We start from the raw sequence: 21,282 nt of genomic DNA on the forward strand, positions 1-21,282 counted from the left end.
CAAATTAAAATTCATCAACTAAACTGCTATATAATATCACGAACTAAATATCAACAAACTTAAATCTAGTTTGATATGTGTCTGAAACTGACTTCCAATATGACATGAGCATGAAACTTACTTCCAGTTTGACATGAGCCTGAAACTTACTTGTAATTTGACTTCTAGCTAGTGAAACTTACTTCCAGTTTGACATGAGCCTGAAACTTACTTGTAATTTGACTTCTAGCTAGTGAAACTTACTTCCAGTTTGATATGTGCCTGTCTAGAGACTGCCACATTGCTACCCAAGTTAGCGTAATCTTTATTCCTTAACAGAAATGCGTTCCGACACTTGAGAATTTCCCGTAACCACTTGAGCAACTCACAGTAATTCACTATCTGATGCTGTATAAGTTTCTGGGATATGGAAAACAGGACTTGGGAGCTGGAGACACAAAGCTTTCCATTATTGTTGATAAAACAATTTAATTTAGCAAGATCTGATAAAATTCTACATAAAAATTCTTTGGATGTACAAAAATTATGATTAAATACCATGATATTAAACTTCCACATTATTTTAGTTTATTTTTTAAATTCCAGTGATATAAATCAAACTTTAAAATATTAGTGACTGACAACTCTGTATTTTTCCAAACTAAATTCTGAACTAATAACAATAATCTTCATGGTTACCTATCCTTCCTGACTGTAACTTTAATATAAAAAAAACTATTTCTAGGAAGGAGGAGGATATCCAATAAGAAAATAAATTAAACATCGACACGACTAAACAACTTATCATCGGATAATACTAAGTGACTTATAACTCTGTTCATAAGCATATTTCACCGGTCCAAAAGAAGACACCAGTCAGATGTGGATTAATATGATTACGCATCAAAGCTTACTTCCCAAATTACTCCGTTTAACAAATTGTATTTTATAATATCTTTTATAAGGTGTGTGTTGAAAAATATTTACTAAAAACAAAAAAAACGTTATCATAAAAATTAACCATTTGTACTTTTTTTTTTTTTGTTAGGAGCAAATTCACAAAAACAGTTTTTTCATCATTCTCCAACTTAGGATGTTTTATCACATCGTTTATTACGATAAAAATCTTATCAGGTTATTACATTTATGGAAAAAAAATAAACAAACACACACATATATATATATATATAATTTTTCTTTTTCTGAATGGTAAGTCCACGAAATACAGATTATTTTACATCAAGCTCCCACATACGTTTAAGACAATATGATATATCACATTTATTATCAGCAGTAACAATTACATCGGGTTATTACATTTATATATTTTTATTTAAATAAACACACAGACTCGTATATATATGCAATATTTAATTCATTATGGTTTTATATGCTCATTCAATTGCTTGTTAACAATTAATGGAATCAATAGTTTAAAAGCTGTTTATATATATATATATATGTATACAGTGAAAAAAAAATCAAAACCTTCACATGTAGTTCAAAAGTCTCAAAATTTAGAAATATTGATGACAAAAACATCAATTATTTATACCTTACATCCCAAAATGTATTAATAGGAGCTTCGGGGTTCCACATTTCAATGTTATCTGGTTGATGAAGTATTAATAGAGCTTCCATGGCTTCCTGAGAGACATCAGGCATAGACGTCTGGTGGACGAGAGCAACAAGACCGTTGATGAGTTCTTGTGTGCTGCTTTGTATTTCGTGTCTTGTTTTTCCTTGATTCTAATAAATAAACAAAACAGTACAACTTTTATCATTTGGTAATAAATTAGTGAATGTTAACCAAACCTAAACTATGTATTTTTCAATTCTCTGAATTCAAAAGAAAAAAATTAACCTAAACAGACCAAACGTAGAGAAGTACGTTACTTTCTGGTTTGAAAACAAAATTAGATCAAAAACATGACACCCATTACATTTCCACACTAAACTACATATATAAAGCTTTAACCCTTAAAAAAAAAACACGAGAAAAATGAAAGGGAATCTATGGTAAGTATGCACAAAAAGTAACAAGATTTCAGAACTGTATAAATCGATCACATTTACGAAACTGGTATCTGGATTCATCAAGCAAGAAACACAATTTTTTTAACTCAATCAGTTCTCTCTACATATACATACACGCAATGTAATTATTTCTTCAGTATTCTTGTATAAAATACATGAATAACAATGCCTTAATATAACATCTTGGAAGTTCTTTCCACTTTCTGACGAACACTTCGTAAGATCAAATACTGACCATTACAGAAGTTAAACTTCAGTTACAAGAAAACTCCTGACCTATGTGTCACTTTAAAAGAAAAACATTTTAAATGTTATACCACTTGGTCAGATTATATTGAATGCTACGTTTTATATATTTAAGCAACTGGAATTTTTCATTGCAGAAATGTAAAAAAAAAAAACCAACATTGGCATTTTTTTTTTTAAGTGTCTATTGCTAACAATGAGGGTATTCCATAGATGAAACAATGCATTCTAACGTTTAAAATGTAAGAGGAATATATTAGTGAAAACACATTAATTCATTTAGGCCTAATTTACAAAAAGCGTCGGAAATTTCGCCAACATTCTACGCAAGTTTTATGTTGAAGTTATACAGGTGCGTACTTCATACGTATATTTGTAAGATCAAATGATGATGGGCTATTACATTTTGAAAATTAAGTGATTTCTAAATCTTACTGATTTATTATTGACTCTTAAAATCAGATCAAAACTGTCCATGAAATGTTAAAATTCAAGATATATATATGTAGGGTGAATAGAATAAAACAATTATTGACTGGTGATTTGGTTGATTTTTAGTTATTGTCTATGTAGATAGCTTGATTTGATCAAAAGTTAATATTAATTTATTAAATCCTAGCAAGAAAAAAAGTCAGAAATATGAAGTACCAACATTACAATAGCTTGCACAGGTTATATTTTCCATTTTTCTCTATTTATGTTGCCTAGTCATCCTTCATACTGCTGTCTAACAATTTCACAAGTCATAAGATTATAACCCAACTTTAAACAAACAACTTTAAATTGTCTTGTGTCATATTTTCATAAGCATGATTCATAGTGTGAGTTTATATTTACGTTAATTACTTAACGACAAGGCTGTGGTGATCAGATATCAACCACTGTCATGGTTAGTATCCTATAACTTAAGCCTAATTATTAATTAGTTACTACAAACAAATCTGTAATAAATAATTACTTAATTGACCATATAGGCATGACAATCAGAGTTTATTCTTTGTTTATCTATTTTAGACCAAACAGCAGTACGTGGGATTACCTACAAATTAAAGACGTGATGCAAGGTTAACCCTAGAATACCAGTATGAGGTACTGTGACCCCATACAACCTGATGTTAATGAAAGAAAATTTAATGCTGGCATTTTAGGGTTAATGGTGTAATTTGAACTTTCTAGCACTTGGTGAGCTTACTTCTAAAATAAGTTAAGGTCCCAAAATGAAATGGTAAGGGAGAATTTCAAGACATTTACCATCATGCCTCAAATGAACAACAGTTTAATGAACATTCTTTTAATAGCATATTTTGTTTAATATTCTAAGGCCTATTTTATTTTTATCATCAGTTTCATCAAAACATATAGTACCAAGATATTTAAGGTAAAAATTATAACTTCAAGTATTTTTGGTACACGTATTCTCCATACATCAGATGCACCTTTCACATGTTTGGGTAACTACAAAATAAAATTAAAACTTGGTCATCGTAATTCAGTCAAGTGATTACAGTCGAGACTGTAATACACCGAATATTTTAGAAAATATTGGTATCATGTAATTTATACTTTTTATGTAAAAACTGTAACTGATCAACTAGAACAGTACAACGTGAATAGATTAGATTATTACAGTATGATTTAACTGTTGCACATTTCACCCGTTTTGTGTGGAAACTGTAACTGATCAACCAGAATTAAAGCAAGTGGTCACAGTACAACGTGAATAGATTAGATCATTACAGTATGATTTAACTGTTGCACATTTCACCCGTTTTGTGTGGAAACTGTAACTGATCAACTAGAATTAAGGCAAGTGGTCACAGTACAACATGATCAGATTATTACAGTATGATTTAACTGTTGCACATTTCACCCATTTTGTGTGGAAACTGTAACTGATCAACTAGAATTAAGGCAAGTGGTCACAGTACAACGTGAATAGATTAGATCATTACAATGTGACTTAACTGTTGCACGTCTCACCCGTTTTGTGTGGAAACAGCACAGCATGTTTTCTTTTGTTCTTGTAAAAGATAAAGCTAAGTTAAAGTCAGCTACTGGAAAAAGGACATTCTGCCATATCTTCTAGAAACTATAAAGCTAAACGAATACAAAAAACAAGAAATTTCACACAATACCTACATTCAACATTAACATAGGGGCTGCACGAATCAACCTCACCATCCAAAGTAACAAGTTCTTGTAGCTCAGTGAATCCTCGGACGATTTCTCTTTGAATTTGAGTGTGCTGACTTTCTCCTTCAGTGTGAGGCTCTGTACAAAAATTATGGAAATATCTCACTCTTAGAGCTCTGTACAGCAAATCAGAATTGAGGAAACACATTGTTTGCGAGTTAAACATAGCTTTTTTTTTATTATTATCATATTAAAACTGCTATCATTCAAATGTACTGAAAGCATATAATTTGATTTTGGAAACATCAAATACATTCACAATGAGTTAAAATTTGATATTGCACATAAATATAAGCAATTAAAGAACTATATTAGCAAAAATCTCACAGATTAGGGTTAACAATTAGCAGATAAAACTTACATCCTTATCAACTGTGTACATTCACTACAATATGTAATCAGTAAAAAAAAGTTAAAACAATAATTCCTTTAACCTTCATGTTACAACCTTTGTTTCATGATGTTAATTTGGAGTCCATATATCATCCACTTTCCATGTAAGATACACATGAGACAACAATAGTTATTAGTGTAAATCACTACCTCCTGTGACAACCATAGCCAATATAAAGTTTTGGTTGAGTATCAAATTAATGGACTGTTGTAACATGCACTGAAAAACTGTAATCCTCATATACTAAATGGAATATGGAAAACATGCAGGAAGAGTGGTGTGCTTTGGACATGACAGTCTTATACTGTGCTTTCTGCAAATGGAATCTATGCTAAAGATGCATGGTATCAAATACAGCATGACAGGATATTGCAACATGCACTGAAATGATTTTTGATATAACATATTTAACCTCTTTATATCCACCAAGTGAAAGTATGAATAACTCCCCAGATCTATACTTACAACTAAAATAAAGCTGAAGGTTGAATACATATACAAGTTATTACAAACATACAACCAGTTTCACAACCAAACATTTTAAACTAACAATGCTCCCTAATCAACTCTTTGATACAGACAACGTCATTGAAAAATACGTTGACAAGTAGTTAATCTTTAGGCATAGCACACATGTACAAGTTATACACATACATAAATGTAACTTTTGAGTGAGATACAATGCTTTAATTCAAAATTGTGTCCATCAAAAACAAACACACAATGGTTTTAGCTTATAAATCGGTTTGTTTGCAGAGTTCACGAAAAGAATCAACACAAGAGACTAAACCAAACAAATGACTGGATAAGAAATTCGTATTATAAAACATTATGCTACAAAATGACAGATAATAGCATTGAAGAGAATGTTAAAATTGATCCTGATGTATTTATATTGTAAGAGGTTTGTTTTAAATTGATTGTTCAATCAACATTTCTTTCACCTACAATTACAACAAAAAAAAAGATAATATTCTGATGAAATTCAAACCCATAAATACCAACCTGAATCATACGTAAAGGGTTGTGACTAACGCAACCCTGGGTGACTTTTGTGACAGTGTCATTGAACATGCAACGAAGATCTGGAGCTTTGTTATAGACAATATCGATTTTTGGCCACCAGGTGAGGCGGGGTTGAGTTATGATACGGTAAAGAGAACACACAAGAACAAAATGATAGGTAGAAGGGAAATTTGGGTTGAGACAAACTTTAAGAGCTTCATTGTTGTGAGGGTTGATGCGAAAACAGGAGACAAAGCAATCGATCATCAAGTCTATATCCTGGTTTAAAGATGACTGACTGCGAGAAAATGGCTTACTGGGGTTGAAAAGAAGAAACTAAAAATAAAATAAAAGTCATTATTATGGATCTGTTGATGAACTACGATTAAAAAATTCATATTTATTGACAATAAACTTTATTCGTGTTACAGCCACCAAAACACTGACAGTAAGTTATTCTGTTGCTTATTAAGTTAATTAAGCATAAGCAAGTTTCACAAAAGTTTGGATTCAAGTAATTATGGCAATTTCCGTCATTTGCAGTAGTATAGGCTTTTACATGGGTGTTCACGTTTTTTTTCAAATAAATTTACTTTTGTTTGTTAAGTTTAATCACGGGAAAATAAATAAGAGTATGATTGAATAGTTATTCAGTTTAAACATACAACAGCCATTTAATTTATTATAATTTTTTTTTTATTAATTTCATTATATTCTGTAAACAACAGTTTCAAGTATAATATTTATTTATACTTATATTCACAGCTGTATGGTCAAGCAATAGACCCAAGACATTCAATGGATTAAAAGACTTTCAATGGTATTTAGAACAAAAAAAATAACTTAAAGAACAATGATGGTAAACTCACCAAAAATTAGTTATTTAGTGAAGGACTAAAATTAACTTAATACTTAGATTATTATTTAATGACATACACATATATAGATAGGTAGAAATGGTATTATGATGTCCTTTTTTTTTACTTGACCTTTTGATGAATTAAATTCTTAAATGTTTACCCAGGAATGTCGATGTGAATTACAGTCTCTGTTAATCGTATAAAGTTAATAACAAACAACTATCTTCTTACCTTGAGGTCACTGATAACTGACTGAACCAATGCAAACACCACATTGTTGCTGTCAAGAATATTAATATAAGTAGAACATTTACACAGCTTCACACAAGTCATGGCAGCTGCCTCTGTTAACTGTTTGCTGGTGGCATGTGGGACAAGGGCTTTCTTCACGCTCTCAACAAACTGACGCTGAGAAAATAGAAATTACTAGAAAAACTAAATGTACCAAATAGATCTACTTGTTAAGAGTTTTAACTTTTAACAGACTTCTCCTGCCTCTTCATAGACTGGAACGACACTTCGGCTGCTATACTGAAGCCTTCAGTCGAGCCCGAAGAAGGCCTCAATATACAGGCAGATACATTGCTACACTCGATTAAAGTGGAAACTCTACAAAGTCTACACTGTCTAAAATGCTCTTGAAACGGATCTACTTGTTAAGAGTTTTATCTTTTAACAGACTTCTCCTGCCTCTTCATAGACTGGAACAACACTTCGGCTGCTATACTGAAGCCTTCAGTCGAGCCCGAAGAAGGCCTCAATATACAGGCAGATACATTGCTACACTCGATTAAAGTGGAAACTCTACAAAGTCTACACTGTCTAAAATGCTCTTGAAACGGATCTACTTGTTATAAAGAGAGGTGTCACAACTTTGCCAAAAATTAAGTGATAAATCCTAACTAAGTTCACTTAGTGCTGAAAAGAATCTTTTTTTTTGGCCTAATGTAATCTAAGTTACTGTATGCACTAAAAAAAATAAAATTCACTTCACCATTTACTTTGTAATTAGACAACTTTTTATAACTAAGTGCATGCTACATTTTACACGAGCTTAAGATAAACAGACAGTAATAGAAAACGTTCCCTGAAAATTCGCACCTGATAGAGAGTTGTGGAAAATACTGTTTGTTAAATGGATTGTGTAAACTTTTAGAGATGCTTCCTTACATACTTCCATTCAGATATCAATGATAAGTGTCTACGCGTATTGGACGAATTGTATAACTTCTTAAACTGTTCAATCACCTTGTTAGGTTTGTGTCCATAGCTCTGAAATATGTAGCACCAAATACCAAAGGTACCTGCACAAGGTGTAGCATCTATTTTTGTTGCCTACATGAGGATGGCTGGGTTGGTTTGTTTGTTGAATTTCGTGCAAAGATACTCATGGGCTATCTGCGCTAGCCGTCACTAATTTAGAAGAGATACATTAGAGAGAAGACAGCCAATCAACACCACCCACTGACAACTCTTGAGCTACACTAAATCAGATAGTGGGATTGACCATCACATGATGATTCCCCAATAGCTGAAAGGGCAAGCATGTTTTCAATGACTGGGGAGCAAGATTTTCTGTGTACGTATCCTTTACTGGCAGTATGAAAGAAGGAAAATGTAAATGACTGTGAAACTCATAAAAATTAGTAAATTAATAAAGTGGGGGGGGTCTTCGAATCCCCCTTGTAGCATACCCGACATTCAGTAGTAAATTAATAAAGTGGGGTCTTAGAATCCCCCCTGTAGCACACCCGACATTCAGTAGTAAATTAATAAAGTGGGGGTCTTTGAATCCCCCCTGTAGCATACCCGACATTCAGTAGTAAATTAATAAAGTGGGGGTCTTAGAATCCCCCCTGGAGTGTACCCGACATTCAGACATAATCCATTCCTGTATCTCCAAAAGGCACATTAATCTTTTTTTTTTGAACCAACCAAAATATAAATACATTGCTTCAATTTTTTTTTCTCATGCTGGTATTAATTATAAGCCGTAGAATGTTTCATTGAAACATTTTAATGTTTAAATTACTTAACATCATTTATAATTTTTTTCAGTTTTCAGTCAGCGTAAGTGAAGTGCAAGATTTGAATCTATACTTATTGTTCCATTGTTTGCAATTACTTATTATTTGAGTTTTTCCTTATTATACTAATACTTCTTAATACATTAATAGAATTTTCCAAAAAATAACACTTATCGTTCACAGATGTTGCCTTTTATTTTGTAGAGAACAAAATTCAACCTAAGTTGTTTGATATAATTCTAAAACTTGAAAATTTATCTTCAAAAACTGTTGAGTTTCATTGGCTATTTGTACAAAATAAAAGTATGTCTGAAATATTTTTGTTTGTTTGTTTGTTTTAGTGCAAAAACTACAAAATTGGCTATCTGCACTCTGTCCACCACAGGGAATAGAACCACAGATTTTAGTACTGTAAGTCTGTAAACTTACAACTGACCCACCATGAGGACATACGAACAGCAACTCATAAACTAAATTACTGTATCTGAGTTGAGTACATAAGTTTTTTTTATTACTGCTTTTACTGAAAGTAAAACTCAAGATTCACAAATGCTACAATTTCATATTGTATTTTGAACTACAAAGCGTACATGTTTCTCCTTTTAGGCTAGAGTTTGATGTGACTTACAATGCTTCAAATATTTTATTTGTATTTATGGTAAAGTTACTAAGGTTATCTATTGCTATCCCTAATTTTGAACTACTGACCCCAGGGAAAATGCAGTCAGTTAGTAACACCGTAACACTCACCGTCCATGTTAAGGTATTTATTGTTACTTTAAAACACAGGGAACATTCGAACCTAGCTTGCCAATCCAAAAATCAGATGCTCTATACAGAGCCAGCCCATACCCCCAAGAAGAACCTTACTAATTCAAAGAATACAATAAAGCCAAGAGATTACACGGTCTGATGGTAAAAAACATTAAATAAACCAATATGATACAAAGTAGTGTACATCTAGGCCTAGCATCTTATAAAGGTAATAAAAAGTAGCTCTCACCTTTCTGAAATGTCTAGGTGAGCAAGGAGCTCCTGAATCAGCATTGACAATTTCCTCTAAAATTTTCTTTGAAGAAAAAAATAATAAATTTATAATGGTTATAAACTTAAAAATATTTACGTAAGAAAGTTATTTAACAGTATAAACTACACAAAACAGAACATTTTCATTAGAGTCCAAATATACAAATTACTATTTGAGTTATTTAGAGCAAATAATTGTATAACATAATTCAAGTGAATGACCAATGTCTTTACATGAGTCATAGTTAAACACACAACATGTACGTCTTTACATGAGTCATAGTTAAACACACAACATGTATGTCTTTACATGAATCACAGTTAAACACCAACATGTATGTCTTTACATGAGTCATAGTTAAACACACAACATGAATGTCTTTACATGAATCACAGTTAAACACCAACATGTATGTCTTTACATGAATCATAGTTAAACACACAACATGTATGTCTTTACATGAATCATAGTTAAACACACAACATGAATGTCTTTACATGAGTCGTAGTTAAACACACAACATGTATGTCTTTACATGAATCATAGTTAAACACCAACATGTATGTCTTTACATGAGTCATAGTTAAACACACAACATGAATGTCTTTACATGAATCACAGTTAAACACCAACATGTATGTCTTTACATGAGTCATAGTTAAACACCAACATGTATGTCTTTACATGAATCATAGTTAAACACCAACATGTATGTCTTTACATGAGTCATAGTTAAACACCAACATGTATGTCTTTACATGAGTCATAGTTAAACACACAACATGTACGTCTTTACATGAGTCACAGTTAAACACCAACATGTATGTCTTTACATGAGTCATAGTTAAACACACAACATGAATGTCTTTACATGAATCACAGTTAAACACCAACATGAATGTCTTTACATGAATCATAGTTAAACACCAACATGTATGTCTTTACATGAGTCGTAGTTAAACACACAACATGTATGTCTTTTCATGAGTCATAGTTAAACACACAACATGTATGTCTTTTCATGAGTCATAGTTAAACACACGCCTTCACATGATTCACAGTTAAACACCAACATGTATGTCTTTACATGAGTCATAGTTAAACGCACGTCTTCACATGATTCACAGTTAAACACCAACATGTATGTCTTTACATGAGTCATAGTTAAACACACGTCTTCACATGATTCACAGTTTAACACACAACATGTATGTCTTTTCATGAGTCATAGTTAAACACACGTCTTCACATGATTCACAGTTAAACACCAACATGTATGTCTTTACATGAGTCATAGTTAAACACACATCTTCACATGATTCACAGTTAAACACCAACATGTATGTCTTTACATGAGTCATAGTTAAACACACATCTTCACATGATTCACAGTTAAACACCAACATGTATTTCTTCACATGAGTCATAGTTAAACACACAACATGTATGTCTTCACATGATTCACAGTTAAACACACAACATGTATGTCTTCACATGATTCATAGTTAAACACACAATATGTATGTCTTCACATGATTTACAGTTAAACACACAACATGTATGTCTTCACATGATTCACAGTTAAACACACAACATGTATCTGTAATATTTCCTCAACAACCCACTTGCGTATTTTATTGAAAAAAGAAAAAGTTAGCTAGACCTTTTTTTTATCATGAATTTCCCATGCCATTGTTTATAGCAGTTTTGAAAAATTCCACCCTTCAACATTCAGCCTGGCCAATGGTCAACCAAAGAACAAAATTAGGCCTTTCATAATGGTAATCTGTATAAAATTACACTCACACATTACATCAATACACAAGTCAAAACTGAATGGAAACCATACAACATAATGTATGGATCTGAAAGGTGGAACATCTCAGGCTACCATATCTGAGTCAGTAGGTGTTATGGTAGCCTGAGATATATCTGAGCTAGCTAGGTGTTATATCTTGGGCTACCATAACACCTAGCTAGCTCAGATCTATCTTGGGCTACCAGATATATCTGAGCTAGCTAGGTGTTATGGTAGCCCAAGATAGATCTGAGCTAGCTAAGTGTTATGGTAGCCCAAGATATATCTGAGCTAGCTAGGTGTTATGGTAGCCCAAGATAGATCTGAGCTAGCTAGGTGTTATGGTAGCCCAAGATATATCTGAGCTAGCTAGGTGTTATGGTAGCCCAAGATAGATCTGAGCTAGCTAGGTGTTATCAGGCTACCATAACACCTAGCTGGCTCAGATCTATCTTGGGCTACCATAACACCTAGCTAGCTCAGATCTATCATATAAACAGCTCAAGACGTCTATAAAAGATGCAATCCTACCAACGAGATTTGTTTCAGAAACCAAGAACTGCACAAAGCACACAGGAAAAGGAAAAAAAGAAACCTAGTGATGAACAATTGAGTAAAAGGTTAAAGGTGAGGAGAGATCGAGAAACTTGGCTGGAGCAAACACGGATCGAGATTATTATTTCCCGGTCTTACGAGCTACAGGTTATAAGATGTATTAAATAAAATAATAAAAATAAATAAATACAGAAGAATCACATCTCTCTACACACGAACGTTTTAATGGAAACTGAAATATGTATCTTAACATACAAGTAAAAGATACTCACTGGACATAAGACCAGCAACATTATCTGAAGAGGCCAAACAGATGCTTTTTTCTTGTTGCTTTCTGCAAAACTGTCAAGTAGTTCAAAGAGCCTATCACAGCAATCTGCAGCGAAATGTTTAGATTTATTATTAATAGTTTAATTGACTGTTTTAGATTCACTCCAAAACTAAAATTATTCTAAATACTTATCTCCAGGAAAAAAAAAAAGACACAAAACTGAACTTCTGGAAAACAAAGTAGCTAAAGAAACGATCATGTGTTATTTATTATTAGACAAGTCTACATTCAACTTGAAGTTATTTTCTTCAATAACAGATTAAACTAACCTGCTAATTCTTCATTGGGTTTTTTCTGGAGTTCCATGAATTCTTGAGGATATGTGTCCATCCAGCTCCAAATGACCTACATAGAACTGTGGTCTCATAAAAAGTTCATACATCACAGTCAGATAAAAAAAATATTAAGTGCTTTACAATTTCGAGAATGTTTTTTAGATTTCTCAATGGAACCCCCCCTCCCAAAAAAAACATATTAACCAGAGTTAGGGTTAACCTACTAACAGCAATAATGGCCATTTCTTGGATTTATCTACTCTACCAAATCCCCATCTACGTTACTAAAAACTCAAAAAGTTTTCCTGTTCTCATCACTCCTTAGAAAGATTTTATTAACTAAAGATTTGAAAAAGTAAACAAGTTAGGTACACTATATCTTTATTGTTATTTTCATTAACCGAATTCATTACAATGTTTTGTTTTTTTTACCTAGTTTTATTACTTACTATTATTATACTTTTATTATAGAGCTTCTTTTGCTTTGTTAACCTGGTATATGGAGTTAGGACTAACCTAAGTGTCATATATCGATTTAAGACTAACCTAAATCTCGTATATGGATTTAGGACTAATCTAAATCTCTTATGTAGGTTTAGGACTAACATAAATCTTATATATGGACTTAGGACTAATCTAAATATCATATATGGATTTAGAGCTAACATAAATCTTAATATATGGACTTAGGACTAACCTAAATCTTAATATATGGATTTAGGATTAACCTTAATCTCATATATAGATTTAGGACTAACCTAAATCTCATATATGGATTTAGGATTAACCTTAATCTCATATATGGACTTAGAACTAACCTAAATCTCATATATGGACTAAGGACAAACCTAAATCTCCTCAGTGAACTAAGCCTCTTGAGTTATTATTGGGTTTACAGCCGAAAATACTGTTAATGGAAGAACAACACATTCTAATCTTTATACACAAGAGACATGTTTCACACAGAATTGCTCAGAACAGTTTCAAGCACATTTTGGAAGCTAAAACCTACATCAAAATCAATCAGATTCCACTGAAATTTTATAAAATTCCTATTTATTTGTTCAACATATGAATGTAAACTAAAAAGAAAAGAAACGCTTTCTTTATTGTGCTCAACTCTGCAACATGCATTAAAGTTAGATATTTCAATATATTCTGCTATCATAATACTTTTCAAGTACTTTTACAAAAACAAAAAGCCCCTTTTCAATCACTTTCAAGCCCTTGAAATTCCATTCTCAATTTCACGGACTTTCAAGGACACATATGCGCTCTGAAGAGTCAGAAAAGTCTGTTTAGTTACCTACATCCATTACTTATGCTTAGTTTTGATCTAACAGATAACTTGCTTTGACTGAAAGTAAAGATGCACATAATGTATCTCAAACCAATTGCACCGCAAATGTTTATAAATCCTTTCACTATATTCCTTTATTGATAATGATAACAATTACAAGTGTTAAACAACTAGGCGAGCTATTTCTACTGCATCACAGGTCTAAAACGATGATAAGAAGTTAGTATATATTCAATATTTGTGAAAGAATGACTGAAACAAAACCCACAAAATAATGCTACATATATAAGGAGAGCTAGTCCAAAGACAGCAAAGATAATTGTTGAATGCAAACTTCTGGAATCACAAACTTTAACAAAATAAATGTAACGCAAAAAGGATTATTTAAATAAACCTACCTTTTCCAAACTGACCATAAGGATATGATGAGCATTTTTCTTCAGATACTTGAGCTTCTGGTTTATTTCTTTGATGAATATATGAATGTTTATTAATGACACATAACTTTTTTTTTTCTCTCAGAAAAGACCACATTTTACAATCATTATATTACAGACCAGGTCATGCAAAAGAATACCCACCAATTAACAATGTTAACAAAACCATTGATATGTCCAAATTTATATTTTAAATTGTATCTAAAAAACAATATATATTTTATTAATAATCCGATGTCTCCACAATCACAATTCACTCTATATTTCATTCATCTTTAAATAACCCCGAACAATGCTGTTATAAGTTATGAAAACTCTTGTCTTTTACAGAAAAAACTTTGTAACACTCTAACATAAATATTACTGAAAAAACAACAACTAAACGTCACATTTACATGTTTATAAACTGAACAATTTTAAACATTTCATGGGTTTTCTCGACACTACATTCTGGCTACAACTAGATCAACGAGACTAAAATATGACATAACAATTAATTTACTGATGTGAGAAGTTTATCTCACTTACCATTCAGAAGTTTAACGAGTTTTCCTACATCCACGTTAATATGTTGGACTAGTTCGATATCAATAAAGTCAGGGTTTTCTTCGTTCGTTTTCGAAAGTTCTTCAAGTCTAAAAACGATTTTTTTTTAAATTCACTTCGAATCGTTTTCTCTTGATCAAGGATATCAATTACTACAGTAACTGTATTTTAAAATTATTTATAATTCCTTATTATACTATACACTTATGAAGAGTAGCATAAAGTTTGATGTTTAGAAGTGGAAGGAAGTTTAAAAACGTTTATTAGTGATAGTAGCCAGCTTTTAAAAAAAGTAATTAGACCATAAAATCAACATACAGCAACTTCAATATATTCATTAGGCTTGTTGGCCTTGACTGGGGTGTTTCTGTTGGGATTTTAATTTGGTAAAAATTTATTTATATTTGTTATTTTTAATCAGCTTTTGTATTAATACTTAGATTTGTAATTGACAGACACACCTTCAAGAAATGAATAAAGACTCTATAACCTGAGTGCTTTCGAAAGGTCCACCTTTTGAAAGCATTCGAGTTATAGGGTTTTTATTAATTTCTATCAAGACTTCTTGAACCTATGTGTTTTTTTCGAACGTCACGAATGTACCACCTTCATGAAAGATACTAAACTAATGAGTCAAAATCTCAACGAATGAAAGCTCTTAACTGATAAATTGGTGCTGTTACTTATTAGCAAGCTTAAAGCTGTATTATAAATTAGCTATGTCAAGACTAAGGACATCAGGTTTCATTTATGTAGTAATAAATTGCATTGTATAATTTCTGTGGTAATTTTGGTTTTCTGTCTCAATATTTCAATTAATGAAGACTAAACTACAGCAAAAATCATTACCATAGTCCACTCAGCTGGCAAAAAAACAAAACAATTACCATAGTCCACTTACCTGGTAGAGGACAAAACAATTACCATAGTCCACTTACCTGGTAGAGGACAAAACAATTACCATAGTCCACTTCACCTGGCAGAGGACAAAACAATTACCATAGTCCACTTACCTGGTAGAGGACAAAACAATTACCATAGTCCACTTACCTGGTAGAGGACAAAACAATTACCATAGTCCACTTACCTGGTAGAGGACAAAACAATTACCATAGCCCACTTACCTGATAGAGGTCAAAACAATTACCTAAAGTCCACTCACCTGGCAGAGAATAAGAGAACAAAACAATTACTATAGTCCACTTACCTGGTAGAGGATAAAACGATTACCATCACCTACCACCTGGCAGAGAACAAAACAATTACCATAGTCCACTTACCTGGCAGAGGACAAAACAATTACCATAGTCCACTCACCTGGCAGAGAACAAAACAATTACCATAGTCCACTCACCTGGTAGAGGACAAAACAATTACCATAGTCCACTCACCTGGCAGAGGATAAAACGATTACCATAGTCCACTTACCTGGTAAAAGACAAAACAATTACCATAGTCCACTTACCAGGTAGAAGACAAAACAATTACCATAGTCCACTCACCTGGCAGATATCCTACTGAAGACAGCTCCAAAGTTATTCAAGCTCAGGGCAAAGAGAACTTTTGAAGCAAGGTTTTTCAGATGTACAACCATTAGATTCTCATTAGGCATGTCAATAAACTAAACACAAAAATAAATTTTTATTTAATTAAAAGTATAGTTTTTCTATTAAATTCTATTGCAAATTATATAACAATAATTTACCTGAAATAATAATTGTTTTTAAAATTTTTTATCCACTTCTAAAAATTAGGAACTCAATATTATTAAACATTACAACTGCCTTCGGCTTAACTGGCATTGCAGATATTAAGCCTGCACTGTTACTCACACTGAGGCTCCCGAGTATTTGCCGCGTACGTTGCCAAGCTTGTCAAATGTCGTCGATAACTACGTTGTTAATTAATCAATCTGTTTACAAACCTTTAACTTTCAAAGTTGTTATATCCTGAGTGATATGTAGAGCCAAGCCAAGATTTGGGGGAGGGGAGGGGAATTGGTGCAACTGCTCCCCCAAGCCCCAGTACAAGAAAAATTAACCCAAAACTGGATGTCTCACCAAAAAACATATATTTGCAATTACGTCACTCTGATGACGGCAATTTTAAACATTTTGTAATTTTTCATTAACACGTTTTTACAGCTTCTTATTTAATAAATATTTGTTTGGCTATTAAAACAAAAATCATTGTCACTACTTTATATTTATTATACATATTAGTTGTTATTACTTTATTATAAAAATTAGTTGTTGTTAATTTATATTTATTATAAGTACTTGTTTTCATTACTTGTGTTTACGTATTACTCAAACTGTGGATAGTAAACAGTACAAAACTGTATTTGACTTATTTGTAAAGTTCTACAGAATTTGCCCCGAACTCCTAAAGTCCTTAATTCAGCCCTGTGTAAAGCTGGGTGATTAGTGAAATTTTTTCTAATCAGTTAATCATTGTTAATAGGTTACGTTGAACTAGTCAATTATTCTCACGAGACTCGGACAGTTGGAAAAAACTAAAACAGTGATAATCATAAACATTAATTTCAATTAGGTGATAATTGTTACGAGTTGTGACACTGAATAACCTTGAATTAATTAAGCTGAATAACCTTGAATTAATCGAAAATAATAATGAAGAATCATAATGGCAATATTCTAATTACTTGGATAGTTGAAATAATTGAAAATAACAATGATAGGAAACGCTAATGTTGATTACTTTCACGCCGTTAACCAATTTAACAATTAATCTACTTGACACTTATCAACGTAATCGATGCTCACAGCTAATCGACTATACTTATCTAATGATCTGTATTAGTTAGCAATTATGATATTATTTTGCAATCAAGAATTGAATATAAAACTGTTACCTGACACAATTCTTTCAACAGTGCTTTCACATTCATTGCTTCATCATACCTTGTTGTTTCTTTGGGTTGCTTGAAAAGGATTAAAATATAAATAAATTATAACACATAAGTTCCCTAAGGAAACAAGAGGGAATTCTCAAGAGCCATGGCTGTAATTAGATCAAATCAGTCAAGAGATGATGGATCTATGAGCTAAAAGTTTGTACTTGAAAAAAAAAACAACTGAAGAGTCATTCCACGAGCTGCTATTCTGCGGCTAAAAAAAAATGTATTGACAATTACATTTGACAAATATCGTGGTAAATATTGTCACTTAAAATCCTAATGCTTGACTGATTGAATGTCTTTAATGTTTGTGCAAACTAAAGAAGGCTATCTGTGTCAACTGTCAGTAATTTGGAATTGATAAGACTAAAGAGTAAGCAGCTAGTCAACACCACCAACTCATTGGCTACTCTTATCAAACAGTTGGAGGTGGTCTTCACTGTCACAATGAACCCACAGCTCTAAACTGGAGTACATATTCTCTGTGTTATTCTAGTAAGAGGGCATTAATCATGGACCTTCAGATCCACAGCCACACACACACTAACAACTAGGCCACACCTGGACCAAATCCTAAATGGCACCCGTTAGTTTAGGTAAATTGTATTTATTCAAATGTTCATACTTCAATCAGAAAACTGTACAGTAGCTCCACCTTCATCTTAACATAACAGTGAGGCTCAACTTCATCTAAAACTTATGTTATTGTACTTTATACAGAGTTTGGGTTCTTCATGAAATCTAAAATATGAGAATCTTCCCAAAAAATAGCCATTAAGTTATACCATACGTATCTTGTTAAAAAAAGAAAATAGACAAATAAAAATATTGTCAAGAGAAAACGTTCAAATGTCTGTACATAAACCTAAACATAGTATTCATAACTTACATTTTATCCGATTCTGGAACACGTTATCCGTACTACGTGAAAAAGTTTTAACTTTTCAAAACAGAAAAAGTCATCATTGCTGAAAAATAAACTGTATAAAATATCTCGTTGATGAACACAAATTTCCTCCGTTCATCTCCATCTGGAATATCTACCAAAAACTGTTCTTCAAAGACATTTTATACGAAATATCTATAAAACAGTTATGTTATCATAAGCGCAGACAGCCCTCGTGTAGCTTTGCACAAACTTCCAAACAAACCAAATATTATTGTAAAAGAATATTTTAAACACAAATAAGTTTTTTTTCTCATTTAATTATTAAGCATTAAAAACTGCTTTACGTTTAACACTCACCCAACTCAAGCATTTTTCCAGTGTGTCTAATACAATCAACTGGGATTCATAAAAGTTGTTTTCAAATTCTGGTTGAATTTGACCGTGTGTGCGCTGTAAAAAACAAAAATAATTTTTATTTTCCATAACTTTAGAGGTTTTTAAACAATACATATGAAAGATCAAGTTATTGAACGTTGTTGAAAACAGAAAATATCATACTGTGTTAGTCCAAAATGCTGGACCAATTTTAACGAATATTAATTGCCACTAAATTTAAAAATAACAAAAGTCTCACAGTTTTTGCTCTGTTTAGATTAGATATAAGATTGTTAGTGCAGCTATTGAGCATTAACTAGATCCTTTTCAAAAATCTTTGAAACAATCTTCATGAAATCCACACCTACCATTTCATTAACGGAGTGTAAGATTCTTGTTAAGCCTGATATTACCATGGAAAATTTGTGCTTGCTGATGTTAATTAGGCTCTCCTTGTTCTGTTCCACATTGATACGAGAATGTGTAGTTTGAGGTCCACTTCTGCAAGGAAGCTGAAACAAGATATACTTTCTTGTTACCAACTTGCTTCACGAATTTCAAAAATATATCCTACATGGACACGCAAAAAGTGTAAAGCAAGTTTATTGAATCTTGCAATAATATTTATTTTTTGTTACAAAAACTTTTGGAAGTTTTAGTAACAGACAAAGATTACAAGTTTTAATACATAAGTGTAAAATTACAACCTTTGGTATAATCCTATTCGGAAGAGATTTGTGTATTGTTTCATAAGTAATGATATATTAAGCTGAGAAGTGAAAGGAACAAAAAGGTTAGAAATATAATCTTGATTATTAGAGTTAACGGGTTAAGGCTATGATAATCTTGATTATTAGAGTTAACAGGTTAAGGCTATGATAATCTTGATTATTAGAGTTAACGGGTTAAGGCTATTATAATCTTGATTATTAGAGTTAACACGTTAAGGCTATGATAATCTTGATTATTAGAGTTAACACGTTAAGGCTATGATAATCTTGATTATTAGAGTTAACACGTTAAGGCTATGATAATCTTGATTATTAGAGTTAACAGGTTAAGGCTACGATAATGTAGCCTTGTTCTTTAACAAAATTATTTTTCAGTTAGTTATAAACTTGCAGAATGTTTGCTTTATGTTGTGGTGTGTGCAGTTTGAATTCCTTTAATATTTTATTGAATAGATAAATAGAAATAAGGACTAAGTATAGATATGAAATACACACCAAAAACAATTTAACCAAATTTATTTTTTATTAGTTTCACCAAATAAAAGTCAAAGAACAATAGCTAAATGTAGTTAAGTCTGAGAGATAGTAAAATTAAGATGTTAAAAGAGATAATGGATAACAAATATTATCATGAGAGAAAGAGAGATATATGTGTCACCCAAGAAATCAACAGTCCAAAGTTACACTGATACTCTTGTGGAAAAGTACAAAACATTCACGGTGTTATCTAATGTTAACTACCAAAACTTATTGACTGGGTGGTAGACCAGGGAAAAAGTCTTCAACCCAAAAACATGTCAACCAGTCTCACAAGTCAACCAGGGTTGAAGGTAAGCCATTATATAGGTAAGGTTATGAATGTACACGTACATTGTGTAATGACAGTAGTTATCACCTATGGAATAAGCTGAAAATAATGATACACATTAAAAGATTCATTCTTCAAAGTGAGAGTAACTGTCTAAATATAAGACAGAATATTTTAAGAGCTAAAAAATTCAATCCGAAATAAAACTGAAACCTTGAAGAGAGACAATGTTGTAAGTTTAGCTTTTAAACTTGTATAATGAGGATGCTTTTTGTTGACAGAATTTACCAGACATATGATAAATATCTACCTTCTTCACAAGTTTCTTGAAAATCACCACAACTCCATGTAGATGTAATGTTTGTAATATAAAACCTTTTTTTTTTTCTCTATTCTGTGCATAAGGCTACATGTACACAGGACTGAGTGAAAAATACATGCTCACTAAAGACTACCCAGGTTAAAGTTGCATACAAGGGCTCACATGTCATTTTAATTGATTTTCAATCTCATTTTCTAACAAATAAAACTTCAAACACAAAAAATGTT

The 21,282-nt window shown here is 32.0% G+C and overlaps 1 protein-coding gene across 1 annotated transcript in view; it reads right to left on the reverse strand.

Annotated features, from left to right (window-relative positions):
- LOC106462965 (neurofibromin-like) overlaps window positions 1-21,282 on the reverse strand; it is a gene marked incomplete at its 3' end in the record, with an annotated part of 27,874 nt that overhangs the window by 4,157 nt on the left and 2,435 nt on the right. The window contains exons 2-15 of the mRNA XM_013922935.2: window positions 19,563-19,706; window positions 19,177-19,269; window positions 17,886-17,954; window positions 16,513-16,631; window positions 14,993-15,099; window positions 14,426-14,493; window positions 12,722-12,797; window positions 12,394-12,497; window positions 9,745-9,810; window positions 6,946-7,122; window positions 5,855-6,190; window positions 4,402-4,533; window positions 1,535-1,728; window positions 244-427 (exon numbers count right to left, since the gene is read on the reverse strand). Of these exons, the coding sequence (XP_013778389.1) occupies window positions 244-427; window positions 1,535-1,728; window positions 4,402-4,533; window positions 5,855-6,190; window positions 6,946-7,122; window positions 9,745-9,810; window positions 12,394-12,497; window positions 12,722-12,797; window positions 14,426-14,493; window positions 14,993-15,099; window positions 16,513-16,631; window positions 17,886-17,954; window positions 19,177-19,269; window positions 19,563-19,706 (1,869 nt within the window). The remainder of the gene's footprint in view (window positions 1-243; window positions 428-1,534; window positions 1,729-4,401; window positions 4,534-5,854; window positions 6,191-6,945; window positions 7,123-9,744; window positions 9,811-12,393; window positions 12,498-12,721; window positions 12,798-14,425; window positions 14,494-14,992; window positions 15,100-16,512; window positions 16,632-17,885; window positions 17,955-19,176; window positions 19,270-19,562; window positions 19,707-21,282) is intronic.

This window comes from Limulus polyphemus, unplaced genomic scaffold (assembly GCF_000517525.1).
Source record: "Limulus polyphemus unplaced genomic scaffold, Limulus_polyphemus-2.1.2 Scaffold1292, whole genome shotgun sequence".
Taxonomy (NCBI): Eukaryota; Metazoa; Arthropoda; class Merostomata; order Xiphosura; family Limulidae; genus Limulus; species Limulus polyphemus.